This window comes from Cupressus sempervirens, chromosome 8, assembly GCF_028749045.1.
Source record: "Cupressus sempervirens isolate cs-2001-9-10 chromosome 8, ASM2874904v1, whole genome shotgun sequence".
In the NCBI taxonomy this organism is placed as follows: domain Eukaryota; kingdom Viridiplantae; phylum Streptophyta; class Pinopsida; order Cupressales; family Cupressaceae; genus Cupressus; species Cupressus sempervirens.
In genome coordinates this window covers 50,620,142-50,641,686 of record NC_143125.1, presented here as the reverse complement: position 1 = coordinate 50,641,686, position 21,545 = coordinate 50,620,142, and the positions used below count along the sequence as shown (strand labels likewise).

Genomic DNA, 21,545 nt, shown 5'->3' with positions numbered 1-21,545 from the left:
ACCAATTAGCAAGTCGAAATGAAGTTCTTCGTTACAGGTACCTTTTTAGTTTTTAAAGCACTTTAATATTGTATAGTTTTTTTCTCTTAAGTTAAAGTATTCTTTTACTATAACAACATAATTTATGACCATTTTAGTAACTATTCTAACATCTCTTTATGACAAATCCTATTTTTCAGATGTTGAGCATGGCTGCAGTTGTGCAATTGGTGTTTCAGAGTATTAGTGTGGTTTATAGGGACATAGGAACATCACCACTTTATGTGTATGCAAGTACTTTTCCTGATGGTATCAAACATCTTGATGACGTTCTTGAGGCTTTGTCTTTGATCATATATTCTCTCACTCTTTTGCCCCTCATCAAATACGTCTTCATTGTATTGTGGCCCAATGATAATGGAGATGGTAAGATTATAACAGCTCTAGTTTCACTTTGTCTTTAGGTCAAAGTTTGATCTTTTTGATGTGAAAACATGTGTTCTAAGTTTAAAGGGACGATTTTTTTTGCAGGTGGAACATTTTCTCTTTATTCTTTGATTTTCCGCCATGCAAATGTCAGCATGATACCCAATCACCGGGAAGAAGACAGGAAACTCTCCTCATATACACTTGAAGTTGCAGGTAGACAGCCCAATAGATCCATTAGGATAAAGGAAGCTCTTGAACAAAGTAACTTTGCCAAGAGATGTTTTTTAATACTAGCCCTTGTGGGGACTTGTATGGTTATAGGAGATGGCGTCCTCACCCCTTGCATCTCTGGTACATATTATTGTTTTTACAATATGTAATGCTTTTTATTGTTATTTTTCAATATATTGTATGCTTGTTATATCAATGTTTCAATAGTGTGATCTATTATCATATGTTAGAAATCAAATGATCTCGAAATCTACTTAATTCACAATAAATCCCTTAGATTGTACAAAATTTGTTAACTTTTCCCTTTCATTTGTTCAAGTAGTTTCACTAACACTTAATTTGTTGATATATTTTAGTTCTTTCAACAGTGGAGGGAATCAAAAGGGGGGACAAGTCGCTCAACCAAGGTGAGTTTTCGGCATTTGCTCACATTATAATATTTGAGATGGGTAGGAAGGTTATGGTGAGCAGAAAACATGAACACAAAATTAGATTGATAAACTAATGACATTTCATTCTTTGTCCTATTCCTCAATTTCATGCTTGGGTTTTATAACCCCAATTGATCTTCCTTAAAACATTATTCCATTTCTTTTATGAATTCTGAAGTCAGGAATCTCTGAAATTGTAATGACTTTGCAAGGTATCCCAGCAAATCTCAAATTCACATTCTTTTTTTTCTATCTTAAAGTCTTGCCTGTAGGAAATTGTGATCTTGTGTTGAATACACATGTTAACCTGCGAATTTATCTGACTTTCTCTTTGGACCTGCTTTTGGTGTAATCTTAGAACCCATATTGTTGTACTCGAATTTGGAAGGCGCACTGGAGATGGCATAGCTGTGAAATGCCTATGTTTGGAAAGTTGTTTGGTTTTTATCTTGATTGATGAATAGTTTGCTGTCATTATGTGGATAATGGCTTTGGTTACAGGCATCTTATCTTTCCAAAATCATACCTAATGACCGGAGAACATCCTAAAATTTTGACATGTTATATCTGATTTGGAGGAGGAAGAAGTACAAACAATTCAAAAGGTTGTCTAGAATGAGAGAGTAGTGTGCTTCCATAGTTTTCATCTATCTTATTTTTGTATATTGGAATGACTTGAATATTTTTAAATGCAGGAAGAACTGTGCCAAAAAGAACGTAAAAACCGAGATGAATTTTGAAGATTGCTGGAGGATCATAAAGCAACTGGCCTGCTTACAACAAAGACACACTTCATTTGAAGCAGGCTCTTTGCTTTATGATCCTCCAATTCTTTGATAAAGCAAAGAACTAGAGGATCATAAAGCAAAGAGCCTGCTTCAAATACATCTGGTTCACCACCCAAGGATTTGTTTGAAGATGTTGCAGAAGGGATGAAAAAGCAGGTAAGAAAGTTGCATATATTTTAATGATTTGATTGCAGGATTTAATTGCACTTTCACAATCAGGCTTGCAATCATTATTACTCAAGGCAATGTATGTTTGATTCCTTTGATGTAACCGCTTTTTGAATATGTATCTTTGGCAGTACCAGGAGGACAAATCAAACATAAAAGATGCTATGGAGTCAGGAAAGGTGTGCCTTTTGTGCTTTAAGATTTTCCATTGGATGTAAAATATATTGTAATCTTTTTGATGTAATGATTGCAGCTCGCAGTAACATCAGCATGGACTCTTGACAAGTTCAAAGCCTCCATTAGGGAACTATATGATTTGGCTGCTGCATCTGAAACAAATCTTAAGGTTTGTTTTGGTTACATTTCTAGATTTTTTGTCTCAGCTACAGAAGACTTCACAATAAAAGTATTTGGTATTTGCCTTTGAACAATGTTGTCACATATTGTTATGTTCCTAGTAACTACTATTTATACAAACAAGGATCTTATCCTTATGTTCCATATGACTCTGGTTCCTAACTGATTCGATCATTGCATCAGCTATATTATGTTTTGACTCATTTGCACTGGTAAGTAGTTGCTGGAAGTGAATCGCTATCACAAATGCATTAGTCGGTTCTCATTAGTGGATAATGGATTTTTATTAGGTTAAACTGAAACAATTGCAAATGTTGAAAGTAATGCAAGTTGTTTTGGGATATATGATTTTGTTAGGTCTTATTGACATCCTTTGTATTGCTTGCAACTTGTGTTTGAAGAAGTGATTGAACAAGTAAAGGAAAAGGAAGAGAAAGAAGCAAAAAGGAGGGAAAGGCTGGCAGATGATTTCACGGCTTTGCTTTATTCTCTGAAGGTTTACATTATTCATTTTGGAAAAAATCCTTCTAATGCAGTCTCTTTTTCCTCTACTACTTTTACACCTGGAGTAAAATTTCACAGAGTTTTGTACATTAAAAATCCTGAATATGAATGAATTTCTATTCTTATCATAAATGAATTTCTATTTATGTAACGATAAATTAGTTATATATTGTTTTTCCATTTCAGGAAATTGTTGCTTCCTCAGAATGGGAGGATTGCATACCTTTTCTCAAAGATGCGGAAGCATACAGGTAAAAGAGCCACTATCAAGAATTAATCTTATTGTGAGTAATTAAAGGTAGTTATCATGTACCTTACACTAGTAGTAGCTATAAATATATTGGATATGAATATTCAGGGCAATTAGTGATGAAAGCTTCTGTCGGGAGATATTTGATAAGTACATTGCAAATCTTCACAAAAAGGTTAAGGAAAACAAGCGCAAACGAGATGAAGAAGAGGTACATGACCTGATTATCATTTCCACTTTCATATCTAATTTTGTCAAGATCTAATTGTTGTTTAAATACCTTTTGAAAGCATATTTGGGTGAGTGTTGTACTGAGAATGCAAATTAGACCTCCTTATGAAGATAATTGTATTACTAACAAGTTATTTTAACTACTTTTACAAACTAGCCATTAGAAGTTAAATTGTTGCAAACTAGCCTTTATCAAGATCTGATATGACCTAGATGAGATGAGTTAGGATTAGTAGACTAACCAACATGAAAGGTCATTCCATGTTGAACTAGAAAAAAATAATTTTAAAATTTAATATGAGAGGCACCCACCAGATAAGATTTGGATGTTGTCTACAAGGACAACTCTTAACTATGAAATTGTTATAATATAGTGTGTTAAGATTTGGATGCCTTAGTTCAATTTCCTCTTGGTAGAGTTTCAAACATTAGCTCAATGCAATCCTTTTGGTTTAAAATTTGACAAAAAAAGTTTCTTAAAATTCTTACAAATGAAAAAAAGTTTGTAAAAGAAGCCCTCATATTTCCATACAGTGAAATTTCTTTTTAATTACAAATTAGATTAATTGAAACTGTGAACTTCACTGTACTATGACCATTTCTGCGACTTAGGATAGCCCATACATTGTGACCAGTCTTTTTCTTGTATTTGCAGCTTAAGTAGTTCACCGCCAACAATTTTTCTCTTTAGTTTTGCTATTATTAAGTTAATCCATACGACTAATTTCTTTTTATCCGAGCTTCTCTTCAAGGCTCTCATACATGAGGAAAATGGGGCAAAATTAGTGCCTTGGTTGTATTGATGTTTTCACATATTATTCACCAGACCTGATTAGAACTAACCTATGAGAACTTTCTGCCACAGCAACTTTAGTAAGCACATTATTTGTGGAGTAGATACAAGGTTCTGTCTCCAGCATTGAATGCCTCGTAGATGGAGAAGAAGTCTAGTGCCAATGTTTGTACATTCCATAGAGATTTTTGTTGTCTTGATCACATGGCACCATCATTTTTTTGTTTGAGGTATAATACAAAATGGCAACGTACAAAATGTAAGGTTGCTCAATCAAATTATATTAAGTTCCTCATTTGCAGGAATAATTTAAACAATTAATACTACAATATATTGCATTATTATTGATCAGTTTCGGAGGATGATGAAAGATTTTTAGGATAAGCAATCTATGATTCAGAACATTTTGTTGTGTCGTCATAAAAAAATCAACTCTTCAATGGGCAAGTGAACTGCAACAGTTGTCATCCTGACTATAATGATTACAAATCTATGTATACATTATGGTTAACTTCAACAAAAGTCATTCTATTGGCACAAGATTCATATACATCGGCCATTTGTGAAGCAAATATTAGCCCAAAACAGTTGGAACGCAGTCATCAATGTTAAAGCCAAAAGAAATACAAAAGTTGTCAACAACACTCTTGACATTCTCTATGTATATCCTAAACAAATGTGCTATCATCAAATGCACTTAATGATGGTGTCAGCCATTCCAATATGCATGCAGCTTTAATGTTAAATGAAGATAATTCTAATGTAACAATCAATCATTCTAGTGATTCTTTTGGCTACAACTTCTTCTAGGCTAAAATCTCTTCCTCTGTAATTAACTTCCAAATGCCTCCATAAAATCCTTCAACCTCACCTCCTGCTTCATGATGACGTTTCCTATTGATTGGAGCACGTCTCCATCGAGAACTAGAGGTATATTGATGAAGAGATATTGAATCTTATTAATATAACAACTAACTTGATAGCATTAATATACATTATGGATGAAGAGATATTGAATCTTATTATGGACCTTATCCTTGGTGGCTATGAAACGACATCTAACTTGATAGCATTAATTTTGAAGTTTCTAACTGAATGCCTTAAGGCATTGGAGCATTATTAAAGAAAACATCAAGGGATAATATTTGAATTGTAGATATTTGTAAATTATGTTGGTTTTAGACAGTTATAGTTATAGTTATATATGCGCTCTTATGATGATGTGATCGGGACTGTAAGTTTTTTTGTCACGTTTATCTGTTTGAAAAATAGATGAAATTATTGGCTTTCATTCCTGATAAATAATTATTTCCTAATTTTATTCTTCCTTGCAGGAACCAAAATTTAGACGCGCTGTGCCAATTATTGCAAAGCCTTTGCTCTCATAGGAGCCTTCTAAACTCCACAAAATTTGAGTTGTAAAGCATAATTGCTTGGTGGAAACAGGATATCGTGCACATTTCTTCCTCCTTCCCATTGTTTTGTATAAAATAAATCATTTGACGAACGAAACAATGGTGTGGAGGAAGAAATGTGCATGATACCTTGACTCTCATGCATCAAGCAATTACGCTTTATAATCAAGTTTTGTGCAGTTTTCAACGCTCCTATGAGAGCAAAGCTTTTTTTTAAAATGGGACAGCGCATCTCAATTGCGACATATGTTGGTCTCAATTGCGACCAATCTTCGTCGCAATTGAGACACCAAACTGGCAACATTTACGTCATGAGTATGGCTCCGGCGTCGAAAGAAAAGGGTTTTTCATCGAAATTTCGACTCAAAATTGGGCAAGTTTACGTCGAAATTGGGAAAATAACAGTTTAGGCTGGATAGAGAAATGGATGAAATTTGTGTCGATAAATCGACATTTATGTAGTCGAAATTTCGACGTGCAATGAATGTGGCGAAAAATTGACCAAATTTGTCGGACAATGACTTTGGTGGCTTTAGCGACCAACTTGTGTCAAAATTGAGACCTTTTTGCGTCGCAAATTAGGCCTAAATTTACTAGTGAAAATAAGCATTGTGTGACGAGCATCAGTATGGGGTCTCTAATGCACTACGATTGGTCTTGCTTTTGTTTGGACTGTTTTGAACAGCTTGACAAAAAACATGTTGATGTGGCATCATATATGATGATGTGGTCTTGAAACAAAAAGCATGTTGATGTGGCATCATATATGATGATGTGGTCTTGAAACCTTAGTCACAGGTAGGGGACATGCCAAGTAAGCTACTGTATAAAAATTAGGGTGCTCAACTATTGGGTCCTCTCCCCTAGTGGAAAATTTCAGATATATTCACAACTTCTTGTAATACCCAATACGTATAGCACATAATTTCTAATTACAACTTATGCTCGATCGGATAGATGCTAGAAAATCAAGTCCCAAAGTACCTACTTTTAAAAAAATGCAACTAATATTGTTATGCATGGCTTTTTTGTTTGCGTAGGAGTTATTTCTATGACCTAGCCCAACGCCCAACAGCCCATATCTTGGGTATCTACACGAGTTAGGGCAAAACTAATCATCCCACAGATGAGATTGTCTGCATGCAAATCGTCTCGCCTCTTAAATCTGGGAGCATATTCAAACCTAAGACCATGGAGAACTACCCACAACCTCAAGCAAACGCTTCTACCCGTGAGTTGTCATGCATTTTTTCTTAATTAATTAATATAATGTATTACATAAAAAATCAAGTATTAGATTTACAATGTGATTTTCCAAGACATCTATGGGTCCTCTAAGACATCTGTGGGTCCTCTACAATCCAAAACACCATCACACGAAGAGCACAAGTAATAGTTCACTGCCCAATCAAACAATCTACTACCACCTGAGAACAGACGAGGTGCAGACATGCAAATATACCTTTACGAAACCAAAATGCTCAATACGAACAAGCCCTCAATGTGTACAATCATTTTGACTGACAAGAAGAGCCCACTTCATGCCTCTTGATTTTTCCGCGTCCCCAAGACGACCCCTATATTGCTTGGGATTCTCCGAGACAAAGGATACCTCCCCTCTACAAGCTCTAATCTCCTTAATCTACAAATAGTCTTTAAGGTCGTTTAATCCTAGGCCACCCGATGTTTGTCGCACCTTCCTATCTCCATGAACATTCCATGGTAGAAATGGGTGAATGGGGGGCATCACTGTCTCCAACTTACAACCTATCTTCCTTCCTCGACACCAACCCAAATCCAATTCGAGCCCTTAGAATAATATTCACTAACCTCCAACATGCTCCGTCACCAACCTTCGAGTATTTGTACATGTTCCCATCTCCAAACACCATCCCAAGAACCTACATGCAATTTCAATGTTGCTCTTGTATCTCCCTTACGCCAATAAGTGGTCATCTCCAAGAACAATTGAGACTTTGTGGAGGAACTCTACATCCTCGAAAGCAAAGATATTCTTAAAATACTCTTGCAAAACCTTGCCTCAAAGATATTTTTAAAATACTCTGCAAAACCTTGCCTCAAAAGGCAATCACAACCATCGCCATATGCTAAGATAAGCTGGGCCACATTTCTCTCTACAGTTGAAAACACCACAACCTCTCAATCTCAAAATCATCTTTGAAAGCGTGAAGATTAAGGAAAGCTTCCCACAGTTTCATTCCACCTCACACAATATCAATCATCACTAAGTAAATGTTGGTTCATTAAAGCACGTAAGTATATCAACTTGCTTTGAGTTCAAATCAACAGTATATTCTTCCCTTGCATCTAGAAGAACAAGGGTGTCCATCATCCAACATCACTGGCCATGTTGGACATCTATGCTTTAAATTTTTTCAACATTGATAAACACATTTGAAATCAGCATCACAAGTCTGTCAATACACAAGTCCTCTACATTGCCTTCGATGGTTGCATTTGTTATAAGGCTAATCTTTTCACCATTGTTATACCCAAGAATGCCTCTCATCTGCAAAATTATTAGTTCCTATAGCCAATTTTCGCATGTTCCGTGCAAACGCACTACCCTTCAAATCCTTGACCAAACACCCCGCTTCAAAATTCACTTTTACCTACTTTTCTTTCACAACGCACTCTTCAAATGTGAACTGATTAACCCGTTGGGCCCATTAACAAGCCTATTGTCATGCAGTTTTTAAATCCACGGGCTACTGTTACTAATATTCTTGAGATTATGAATAAAGGCATTCATAGATAATTGAATTAAATGGGCGAACATCCTATCATGTGGTGATAGTTGAAGGCACTATTATAGTTTTACTGATATTGGCCTCATTATCAAAATGTGCCCAAAAAATATTTATTTGTTGCATTTGTTTGGGATAAATATCTTCATCAAAAATATAATTAAAATTTTGAGACTAGGTAAGATCGCAACACCGTTATTCAATCATAATATTAAACGATAACATTGTGAGATATTATTCTTACAAGAGAGCCCAAATTAAAATCTCTTGTTTGAGCCACTGACACCTTTTAATTTACTCCCTTGCAAATTCAAGATATCCGGCAAATATAATCTACATAAATTAAAGCAGACAGAATGTTATTACTTGACAATTGAAGCTCAGGTACAGTGATATAGTCATTAGATCAAATTACAGTGCAACATAACAAATCCATGGTGTATTGTAATCTGGAACATATGACCTATTTATCGAACTATAGTCATTGTCGCTTAAATATAGACAAATCTGATATCTTAAATGATTTGAACTCTTGTAAATTCAGAATTGTTAAATAAGTATTTTAGTTTTAATTAATGTGACATTATTAAGCACAGAGATGTGTGTATCTATTGTCGTTTGTTTGATAGCAGACAACAGAAGTTTCTCCAAGGGGATCAAAGAGAAATATACCAACCAGAGGAAATACGCTTCGAGACTTGCGTATAAAACATTTATGCAAATTTGCTCATCAGTCTCCTATTACAAAAATGATTTAGTTCATATGATGTTTTATTCAACTGCAACATGCTGATTTGTTAATTTTCTACTGCCCGTCAATCAAATTGTGAAAGGAGTTAGTTATGATGAAATGAGTTGCTTAAAAAATATTCTTAATATTATATCCTAATGTAAATTGTATTTAAATCATGTATTCAGAGCTTACCTTAAATAGTGATACAATCTTACATGGCTGATACTATCTGATTGAAAGGAACTCTAATTTAGAACATTTACACCTTCAAAACCATGTTGTCTTTGAAGAACCAAAGTTCACTTTCAGGTAAATCAGAATACTTCTAGGAAGAAAACTTCATGAACACAGTAAATATGACATACATCCACACCTAGAAGGCCTGTTACAAAACATTATCAAGGTGCAGCTCAATCTTCTTAAAGAAAGATGAAAGCAAAGCAAACTGCCATACTTGAACACATGCTGGCCTCTGATCAATCTTTCATTTTAATCTTAGTGCCATGGTTGTGACCTTTATACAACATGCATAGATGCCTTTTGACTGCAAGGTGCAGTTGATAGACGATGCTTCAGGGTTGAAATTACTCTCTAACAGTTAATTCTGTTCGCGAGAAATGAAGCAACGTGGAATTTCCCCCACAATCTTGCACCAGAACTAACAGTTGTCCTGACGACAGAATTAGTGCCATCCGTCCTTTTTGCTCTCAAGGAGGGTAGCTTGTATGAAAGTTAGCAAAGCTTAAGGAATTTCACAAATGTTGTGGTATTAGGCTACAAGAACGTGAAATACTTTGTGAATATCATCCTGTAGAAGAAAATCTGTGGATCAAGATGAGATTGGTTCATAAGGATAAGAAAGCCAGGGATGTTTCAGTGCGTCACCAGCAGTAGGTCTTTTGCTTGGATTGATTTCAAGAAGGTACTCAACAAAATCAATAAATCCTTGATCCCCCATGGGAAGCCGATGTCTCAATGAAGTCTTCTTAGGTATCAAGTACTCCAGTCTGTTTGAATCCTGGAAAGAAAATAAATATGCCTCAGTAACAGTACTGCTGTTCAAATACAGTGAAATCATTCTGAAGAAATATGAAACACTACATATATCATCAACTGTCAATGTTCCAATAATGGAGTACAACTTGTCTGACGGTCTCAATATTTTTGTATGCCAAATTTTTCATTGTAACTGTAGCATTTATACCATCATGACTACAGATTACTTCATGTAAGTATAATCTTTTCTCAAAATCACAAAATATTACAATTTGAACCCCAAGAAACAGTAGCAATGTAGGTGATCTGTTTGACTTTTTATACCTATAAATTTACTCCTGCTGAGAGATGTTACTGTTAACAAATGTTTAGTTATCTAGATCTCTCGATATTAGGCAGTATGCGCTGCAAAGGAAAGCATATATTAGTAGTATACCTGATTCCGTTCATATAACATGTGATTTTTGGTAAAATACTTGTATGTATCACGCCCTTTGACAAGCATATCTTGGTCTATTGATCCAATTATTCCAACCACTCGTGCAAGCAAGGTTGCAGGGGAGTCATTTTGAAAGAGAACCTGCAAAAACAGAGCCAATGCGAATGAATTATTGGCAAAAGGATATAAAAGATCATTGCAGTATTTCATTTCATTAATTAGCCTTGACATGCTCAAATAGTTAACTTAAAATACCAACCCCATAGTTTCAAATAATGCCTTCAAGTTTTCAACCGTATTTTTACTGCATTTTTTGGGTGAACAAAAAAATAAGGCAAAAAACAATGAGCAGCTTGGACTTCGAAAAACATAGAATATGTATGGAATCAATGCCTCTGCAGCTTAAGACTTTAGAAAAAGGCTGTAAATAAATTAGCAGCACACTAAGCACTTATCTTGGGACCAGATTGCCTTATATTATTACGTTGTGAGCAGAGCTCCACATCAAAAGAAGGAATAACCACCTCATGGGGTATAAATCACACTAAATTTTAACAAAGAGGCTACATTCTCTGTATCCTGTAATTATTCTGTTCTTTTACTGTATTTAATGTCCAGAGTTCCAAATGTTCTGCATAAGTGATCTTGACCAACAAGACTGACAATTTCCATGCAAAGAAATAAAGCTTGCGATTTTCAATTCCCCTAAACCTTCAAGGATTTATTTCCCCCTGATTCAAAAAATCAACTCTAGATATATACTGTACCATTGGGATCATGTCCTTCAAGCTCATTGATGAGAAGCTGGGAGAATGAATTAGTCAAGTCAATGTACTGATGAAAAGAAACTGTTACGATAATAACTCTAGAGAGTCTCTGGTCAAGATTACAGACCTCAAATGACCTCGAAAAGTTACTTTGGCAAGTTTGCCACTTGCAGCAAACAGATGTATAAACTGCTTGCTCATCACATCAAACTCATTGACAACCAGTGAACTTGTTTTGTCAGAACCAGCAAACTCATACTAGTGAGAACTGGCATACTCATTCTGATAAAAACAGGGAATGGATTACAAAGACATTTAGTATTGATCTTCTGTTTGGTCAATTGGTTTTCATCTCAACAAAGTTCAGGGTACCAAGCGACCGCTTGGTCCCCCATACCCCCGAGCTCTCCTCCACTTCCACCAGCACCCAGCGGCATCACAGGATTTCTTCTTGTTCTGGGCCATATCCCTCGATACTCGGTTTCATCTCCACTGCTGAGCCTGGTTAGTTGGCTGCAGATGGCTGCCCCTAGCTTCCTCTTCTGTTTTCTGTTGGTGTTGTTTATGCTTCCCCGGACACCGTTTAGTGTTCCCGCTGTTGGCTTGCCTCCTTTGTTGTGTGTTGCAGTCCCTTCGACCCTCTTCCCTCTTTGTAGTCTTTTGTTGGACATTAATAAATCTATCTTATTACACATTGCCTCTCCATTTTGACAGGGGATTGGCTCTCACTGCATGGTGGCTGTATTCCATCTTCAAGGCTGACACAAGTCTGTGGAAGTTAGAGTGAGGTGATAGCATGTTGCAAGTGTAACAGAAGCTTCAAAATTGTTGTAACTTGGTATGTAACAATTGTATGTCTATACTCAAAACTTGAGATAGTGGAACAGAGAATATTTGCTCTTGTAATTTGGTATGTAAGCAATTGTACATCCATATTCAACAATTGAGATAGTTTAAGAGAATATTCACTCTCCAGAGCTGGAGTTTTCCAACCTATGTTGGGTTTTCTCAAGTGTAAACTATGTCCTGTGTTGGTTCTCTCCAGGGTAAATTATGTGTTCAATTTGTATTTTGATCCTATATTTTAGTTTAACACAAGTTGAGAAGTTATTGGGTTTTAGTTTAACGCAGGTTGAGAAGTTATTGTGTTTCCTTGATTTGTAAATGTCATTGATAATGTAAAATCCATTGTTAAATAGTTTGTTGAGTTCTTCACTGTAAATTTGCTTGCTAATAATCAATAGAGACTCGACCTTATTGATTAAAGCACTTGTTTCCTTTCGGAATTTCATTTTTGCAAGTTAGGTGTGCTGTCAACAAATTCAAGTGATTGAAATTTGGTACCTTTCAACCTATAATGGGACCAAGATAGTGATTAAGCAAAGGAAAACTGTAAAGAGAGAGAAACGACAGAAAACTAGGATTCAGAAACTTGAAGATGTTGCTTGGATTTTCACTTTTCAGTGTTAGAGGAGAAGGTTGATGACAACCTGGAAAAAATAGAAAGCATCATGCTAGTGCAAGTCCTAGTCTCCAAAATAGGACTCTTGAAAGAACACTAAGAACAAGAAAGCAGAGATGAAGTGAGGCCTCTAAGGGAAGGTTCTTCAAAGTAGAAGTAAAGATCGAAAAAAAACAGCCCTATGGTGGTGAGATTAGTCGCATATTGCCAAGAAGTTGAAACAATGTATCTCCCAAATGGAGGTCTATTTCAGATTTCATTGTCCGCAGACCAATATATTAATTTTGCAAAGTGAAGGCTCTCCAAAGATGCTCTCTTAGTATGAGTGTTATGCACTCTTGTGGGAACTCAAGAATATACCTCTCAATTCTAAGTGGAAAGACTTCAAGCATCTTCTCCTTCAGTGATTTTGACCTACATGCCATGAAGAGGAGTGAATGATGCAATAGCATCACTTGAGACATGGGCCAAGACAAAGTGTGCATAAGCAAATTTGGGAAATAGGCCGTCCAAATGAGCAAAAGTTATAATTAGGAGAGAAGAGCTCATGAAATATACTGGAGGATTGTTTGATCACTTGCAGAAGCATGCACTCATCGCCAATACCCACAATCTAGATGAAGCATGTGCCCATGTGCACTGCCTCAAGCTAAGCTCCGAGGCATAGAGTTTCTATTCATTAGATGTCTGGGTATGCTGCTCTAAAACTCATGCTTTACTTTGTAAAATTCTCTACGCAAAATAAAGATTGTTGTAAAAGATGTCTAATATGATTATTTCCAAATTATTTGCTTGAAGAATCAATACAAGGCTAAGATTTATTCATAGCACACGATAGATCAAACAAGCACTGAATATTTATTTTTGATATAGCCAACATGATACGATAATAGCATGTGAGGTCAACCGGTCTCTCTAAACAGAGAACTAATGTATTCTAAACTTCTACTGCGATTTGAAACTTCTACATCTAATGTATTCCTAGGCCACTAGCTTCAAAAAAGAAAACATATTCCTGCTCTATTGCATAGAACACCAATATCATTTTACATATCAAAATATAATGCATAACAAAATATCAATACCATAACAAAAATTGGTAAGATGAATAGCATTTTAAAATGCAAATGGACAAAAGCATCATACGATACAAAGTCAACATCTTTCTGGGAAATAAATCAGCAAACCAAGATCCATTTTTTTCAATGATTCTGGAAATTTTGAAAAATTAAAATAGCTTGACTAACTTAAAAAAGAGAAAAAATTGCTGATCTTTATTAATTTTTTCACAACAATTCTAAATGTTTTCGAGTAAATCACAATAAAAACATGATCCCTGATTCATTCATATTTTTCACAGTTTAATTGCAACAAAAATGTGATTCATTGAACCTCAAAAAATGGCCCAAATTTTGGAAAAATTAATGGCGATTTGCAATTTACGATGATTCATTCATTATTTCAGCTTCGTTAGTCTGAAAGAATAGGATCGCTGAATCATAACTAAATCCCCTAAAAAGGGAAACATAAGTCCTTAAAAATTCCATAGTATTAATAAGTATTTATATTGAAATTTTGTATGTTTTCTGACAGTCACTTTCCAAAAAATAAAGAAAAAGGGCAGCAATATCTTACATTGCCAGAGCAAAGCTCAGCAAGAATGCAACCAAGTGACCAGATGTCAATCTTTTTGTCATAAGGAAGACCTAGTATAACTTCAGGTGCACGATACGAACGAGACTGCACATATGAGCAAAGATGATCTGTTTGGAAGCAACTGCTGCCAAGATCTATAACCTTCACCTCGCACCTACTGTAACTTTTAACCAGAATGTTCTCTGGCTTTAAATCACAATGAATTAGGCCAAGAGTGTGCAAAAAGTGTAATGCCTCCAGACACTGAATTGTTATTGACTGCATCACAAGCAAAAGTGCATTAAAACCAACAGGTTATCGACTATTGTATATGCAAACAACTTATATCAGTATCCACTAAAAAGCAAACCGATATATATGATATAGTTTTGGAACAACTTAACAAAAACATCTCAGAATTTCTTTAACAAACCAACCTGTAGTCTTGGCATGGTGAAATAGACCTCCCCTCCAGATTCTCTATTGAACTTGTGAAACTCATACAAGTTTGCCTTCAGAAGTTCACACACAATGAATAAATGCTCCTGCAGAAAATAAAACGCTTTCTCAAAAATCTCATGGCAACAATTTCAACAAGAATGTGAACATGACTAAGAAATAAATGATACCACAAAGTAGAATTGTCACCAAGAAGAGAAACTTTGTCAAACAAAATAATTGGAAATGAATGAGCATGATATAATATACAATCAAAACAAAATCTGATAGCTAGCCAGAATAGTTAATTTTTATACAACAATTTCCACTTTTAAAAGCTCAGAAAACTCTTGTAAGAGACCTACAACATGAAATTATGCTATGGTCACCAATATCAATATGATATTCAAAATCAATCTTTACCAGTCCAAATCAAATAAAGAATCATCTCAGATGCCTATTTGGTTCTGTAATATGGGGAAATGTTTTACTAACAAAGAAACGCTTATGGCACAAAACTCTGACTACTGCACTCTATGTAAAGTTCAATGACAGCAAACAATTCTTAACACAATAATAATGACTATTACCGAATTCCAAGAAATGTAACCATTGCCTTATGTGATCTGCATAATGCTTTTATATGTTCTCATTACAGAGAGAAGAAATAATAAAATATACTAGCACAGGTATGTTCTGTTTCTCTAGAAAACAAGCACCTTAGGGTCATGGCAACAAAGACTCTGAATTCATATACATGCATATATAAATAATTGAAATAAAAAAATACACAGCAATGAACACGGTGAATGGGAATATGGGCAATGAAGTCAAACACTGATTCCCATAAAAACCATGAAATCCAAATCTTGCATCAGAATTCAACACCCATATGCAAAGTTACCATTTGTAGCATCATTTATCAAACGAAGCTTGCACATTTAATGATAATTTCAATTTTATCTGGCACCAGTAAACAGGAAAGAAATCCAACACATTTTCCCACAATTAATCACAATAGTAATGTATGCTTTCCAGATCCAACATTCAAGAATAAACAAATAGTCAATTGTCAGTTTCACACAGAGTCTATGATAGGATGGTATGTGGATAGTTGCCAGCATTATACAAAACCATTACAGCTATTCAGAATTTTATTAGATAAGCACTATGCACTCACAACTTTCTCATTGTTGATGATTCCCTTGTTTAAAATAATCAATTGATACATAAAGAACCAAACAAGCTCGCAATGAAAGACGAATCCATCAAGAACAATATAATGAAATTAACACATTTGATATTGATCGATGACCAGAACCACTAGATGATAGTGTGAAGTACAACCTGCTAAGTTTCCACAAAGGGTTACCAAAACTTGTGTTATGAATTTCCAAGTATCACATGATCCTAAAACATAGCATAATTTTTTTAGATACCAAGCATTTTAAAGTTCAACTTGTCAATCAAGTTATATATCCCTGTGCTGTCCTATACAAAATCTTTAAGAAACAAACTTTTTTCTCAACTTGATTCAAGTGTTCTGTTTGAAAACATGAGGGTACAGTACGCATGGCATATTGGTAATGTATCATACCCATATCCATACAAGGGGAAGGGGATAGCATATCCTGCAATTCTGCCTTGTACATTTCTGTTGTCACGGTGCATTTTGTTGCTAAAATGGTTACTATTTATTAATAACTAAAATAACAAAACAATGACAAGATTGAATGTAGATGAACTTGTGTGCTTTTCATGTAGAGTGATTTAGGAATGACCTGAGCTTGACTTGCCCAAGACAGATAAACAACAAAAGCATCACAAGATAAATCCAATGATAGAAGTACTCTTGAAAAAACCATGAAAAGAAATGTAAACATTAAATAGAAATCAAAATCTGTTCCATTTCTCCAAAATACAATGTGAACCTAGGTGGACCAAAATGTAAATTACTCCACAATTGATAAACTCACAGAATAATCCAAGATCAAAAAGAATAGCCCTGCAGGAGAAAAAGCCCTTAAGACAAGAAGCAGTTGATGAAAGCAATTTTAGAGACTATGCTATAAACCTGCATTGTAACACATTTGAGGCAAAGATTTCTGTAAAACAACCAACAATGAAGTTTTCCTGAAAACAGGCTAGGGCTAAATGTCTCAGGGCAATGCAGAAGAGCAATAAGAATCTCATGTTGCCTAGATGCAAAAAACTAATGTCTCATCCGTTTAATGAGAGAATAATCAATATCCATGCATGGAGAACATTGGTGGCAACAGCCCGTTATGGGCTTTCAAGGGATTATCCATTGGTTGAGAATCACAAGAACAGGGAGGAGATAAAGATGGCAGATGGATGGTTTAGAGTTCTCTTTGACGGTGCATCAAAAGGCAATCTGGGATGCAGTGGTGCAGGGTGTGCTATCTTGGATGCAGCGAATAATGTTTTGGTTCTAGGTGTGAATGCATTACCAAAGGGATCAAATAATGTGGCTGAATGCTTGGCAGTGATTTTTGCTCTTCGAGTGGCTAAGAAATGTGGTGGTAAGAAAATTCATCTTTATGGTGATTCGCACATAATGATTAACAGCATTATCAAAGGAAAGATACATACATGGCTTTTGGATAAGTTTCTCAGGAGGATACGTAGTCTATTAGATGGATTTGAAAATTTCCATGTAAGTCACACTAGAAAGGATTAGAATGTGTTAGCAGATAAAATGGCTAACATTGGTGTGAACTTGGGAGAGCAAAAAGAGGTGATAGAAGATTTTAGAAATCTTTCAATTCCTTGAGTATGTCCCTTATTCAACTCCATGTCCGAAAGTGTCCTAGAAATGATGGGGTGAAGTGGTGGTTAGTAGATGGTGGAGGGGACGTCCATGGGCACGTGATGAAGGTTCATAACAGAGTGAGACAAGCGTAATAATCTATGTTCCCCCAAGCTTTTGAGACGAGAACAGCGAGGGACAACGAGAAAGGTTTCTGGGACAACAAAATGTTTTGCCGATTTTGGGGACAGTGGGGGTATTACGGAAGTAATTGGTAAATAATTGCTTGTTATTAACAGAGACTAAGAGGTCTATATATACAAAAGAATAAAGCAATGTTTCCTTAGGAAACTATCAAAAAGAACAGAAATATTCTATTCGAACAGATAAAGCTAAAAAAGCGAAAGCTAAATAAAGCTAACTAGACATTTACAATAGATTACCATTAACTAATAATAGACAATTATCTATTATTGTAATACCTTCCCTTAATGGTTAATCTATCTAGAACACCAAGCTGTCCTCTGAATTTGACAAACTTATCAGGACCAAGAGGCTTGGTGAGAATGTCTGCAGGCTGATCTGTGGTAGGAACATACTGCAAATCTCTAGTCCTGTCTTCAACCAGTTGTCATATGTAACGACAGTGAACATCCACATGCTTGGTTCGTTCATGGAAGACTGGATTTGGTGCTAACTAATAACACATTCATTATCAACAAACAAAGTAGTCGGTCCTTCTAGTGACATCTGCATATCCCCAAGCATTCGACGAAGCCAAACAGCTTCGCATCCTACCTTAACAGTCCCTCTGTATTCAGCCTCTATAGAGGAGAGAGAAACTACCTGCTGCTTCTTATTAGTCCATGTGACTGCACCGGATCCCAAACTGAACACATATCCAGAAGTTGACTTTTTATCATCAACAAAGCTTTGCCCAATCTGAATCTATGAATCCACTGAGTTTAGGATTAGAACTTCAAGAGTACAGAAGTCCATAATCTAAAGTGCCATTCACATAACGAAGCACATGCTTTGCTGCCATCCAATGATCAGCCTTAGGATCTGTCATAAAGCGTGAAATATAGCCGACTACAAAACTGATATCAGGCTTAGTAGCAAAGAGGTAGATGAGGTTGCCTACTAGTTACTTGTATGTAGTATCATCAACTGAAGGAGAATCAAACTTTGTTGATGACTAGAGACCTTTCTCCATAGGTGTAGATGCAAGCTTGCAATCCTGCATACAGAATTTGTCTAAGAAGGCCTTGGCATATTTGGACTGAGAGATGAATATACCAGAAGACTATTGCCAAACTTCAACACCTAGGCAATAATGCATGAGCCCAAGGTCAGTCATATCAAAAGATTGGCATAAATTTTGTTTGATTCCCTGAATCAAAGATGCCGAACTGCCAGTGATGATCAGATCATCCACATAAATAACCAGAAGGATGATGTCACTGTCAATAGTCTTGACATACACATTTGAGTTGAAGAACTCCTCTTGAAGCCTTGATCACTGAGGTACTTATCGATTTTTATGTACCATGCCCAAGGGGCCTACTTGAAGCCATAGAGGGCTTTTACCAATCTAAGAACCTGATGGTCTTTACAAACAACCTTGAAACTAGGAGGCTACGTCATGTAGACCTCTTCATGGAGATCACCATTCAAGAAAGCACTCTTGACATCCATTTAATGAACCTTCCAGCCAAACTGTGTTGCCATGGCTAGGACTAATCTGATGGTGCTCATCTTTGCAGTAGGAGCAAAAGTCTCCTCATAATCAATGCCCTGACGCTCAGAAAAGCCCTTCGCCACTAAACGAGCTTTGTATTTGTTCAAAGTACCATCCGATTTGTATTTGATTTCGTACACCCATTTGCAGCCAATGGGTTTCTTCCCTGGTGGGAAGATCAGAAAGGACCCAGATGTTGTTCTTCAGCAAGCTCTAGTGTTCAGATTGCATGGCCTATTTCCACTCTGGAATTCCTTTAGTCTCGAAATATGTTTGAGGTTCAAACACACTGTAAATGTTGGCCATGAGAGCAAAGTTAACAGAATCTGTAGTTTTGCTCTTTTTCCAAGCAGTTCTCCTATCAATGAGCTCATCATCACAAAGATCAGCAAGCGTCTTAGCCCACCACTTAGGCCGAAGGGGAGAACGACAAATATGAATATCAGAAGATTGTTGAAATAACTTAGATCGTTTCTACAAATGTACTTTCATTGCCATTGTAATTGATGATTTCCAAATGCAGATTTGGATCTCATATATGTATAATACGAAAGGAGACATGTCTCTTCAAGAGACATGAAGAGACATGTCTCTTCAAGAGACATGAAGAGACATGTCTCTATAGTTAATCACCATTTAGTTTATAAATAACTATATGCATAACTCATCTTATATATATAATATTAATATATTAACCATATATGTAATATAATATTATTATATAATAATATATAATGCATAATATATATATAATACATATTATATTACATATATCATATATATAAGATATATAATATATATTATATTACATATATAATATATATATTATATATATAAGAATCATCAATAACAATTTATCTGAAAAACATAAACACAAATTAATATATCAAATAATCAATGTTTTACTTCTACTAACGCTAAAACATTAACACTCCCTCTTTAGCAAAGGAGAAGTAAAACATCATTAGATTAGAATCAGCATCATTATGTAATCAACACAGTGTATATGAAAATCTCTTAGCAACATAAAGTATTTTCTATGATCTCTACTTGCACTTAAGCAATGTCTAGAGATGTCCATGACACATTTGCAGTTCATGATCTCTACTTGCACTTAAGCAATGTCTAAAAATGTTCATGACACACTCATGATCTCTGCTTGCACTTAAGCAATGTTTAGAGATGTTCATGATGCACATATGATCTCTACTTGCACTTAAGCAATGTCTAGAGATGCCCATAACACATTCATGATCTCTACTTGCACTTAAGCAATGTCTAGAGATGTTCATGATACACATATGATCTCTACTTGCACTTGAGCAATGTCTAGAGATGCCCATGATGACATAATAGATTTGTTACCCATGAACTCTAATTGTCCATGATATCAGGACTATCATTTGTAAGATCGTCATCTTACAAAGATTACCTTCTATTTGTTATCATGGTGTCCGACAGATTCCGACCCAAAGAACCATGATAACAGGCCTATCATATGCAAGATCGTCACCTTACAATGATTACCTTCTGTTTATATATGCCAATGAAAGATCATCACCTTTCATTACATGTCTTAAACAACAATTATATAACCAAATATAGATTGAAATCAACATATCAATTTTTTATCTTTGAAATATTTCAATTTAACATTTCCCTTTAGAACTTCTCCTCATAGAGAAGATATCATCCACAAGGGATTGCATCTCAAAATTTCTCCCTTTGAATATTGATCTTGGGATGTCAGGTCCTCTTGTTACTTCCTCAAAAACTCTCTTTTCCCAAGGATGATTGACAAACTCATCATTCCCTCATGATATACGTAGGAGTAGGCCCATCAACATCATGTAGTCACCCACGTGGATTTTTAGACTCCCTCTGAGTATCAATCTTCTAAGCTCCAACATTGCCTTCGGAGAAGTGTCATACTCCCTCTTAATGTAGAAGGATCTTATAATCTCAATCATCAAAGATACTTGCATCAAGAGCCACACTTTATCCATCTTGATCATCAAGGTCTTTGGAACTACTATCATTAGATTTAGTCTGTACAATATTTGGTAGCATATTGAAGTACCAACCTTCTTTTCCTGTAAGAATATCATCAAACATAAAGGAAAAGATCAAAGCAAATGACCTTTATAGTATGCATAGAATTACAAATAAATGAATAGATAAATGTAAAAGATATAAGTACTTATCAGCCCATTAGGATCA

The 21,545-nt window shown here is 35.5% G+C and overlaps 1 protein-coding gene across 2 annotated transcripts in view; it reads right to left on the bottom strand.

Moving 5' to 3' along the window:
• Window positions 1-9,199: 9,199 nt before the first annotated feature.
• LOC149541564 (uncharacterized) overlaps window positions 9,200-21,545 on the bottom strand; it is a 34,648-nt gene continuing 22,302 nt past the window's right edge. For both annotated transcript variants that reach the window (XM_089796773.1, XM_089796772.1), the window contains 4 exons: window positions 14,814-14,921; window positions 14,377-14,655; window positions 10,510-10,653; window positions 9,200-10,095 (listed from right to left, as the gene is read on the bottom strand). In XM_089796773.1, the coding sequence (XP_089652899.1) occupies window positions 9,907-10,095; window positions 10,510-10,653; window positions 14,377-14,655; window positions 14,814-14,921 (720 nt within the window). In that variant the 3' untranslated portion in view covers window positions 9,200-9,906. The remainder of the gene's footprint in view (window positions 10,096-10,509; window positions 10,654-14,376; window positions 14,656-14,813; window positions 14,922-21,545) is intronic.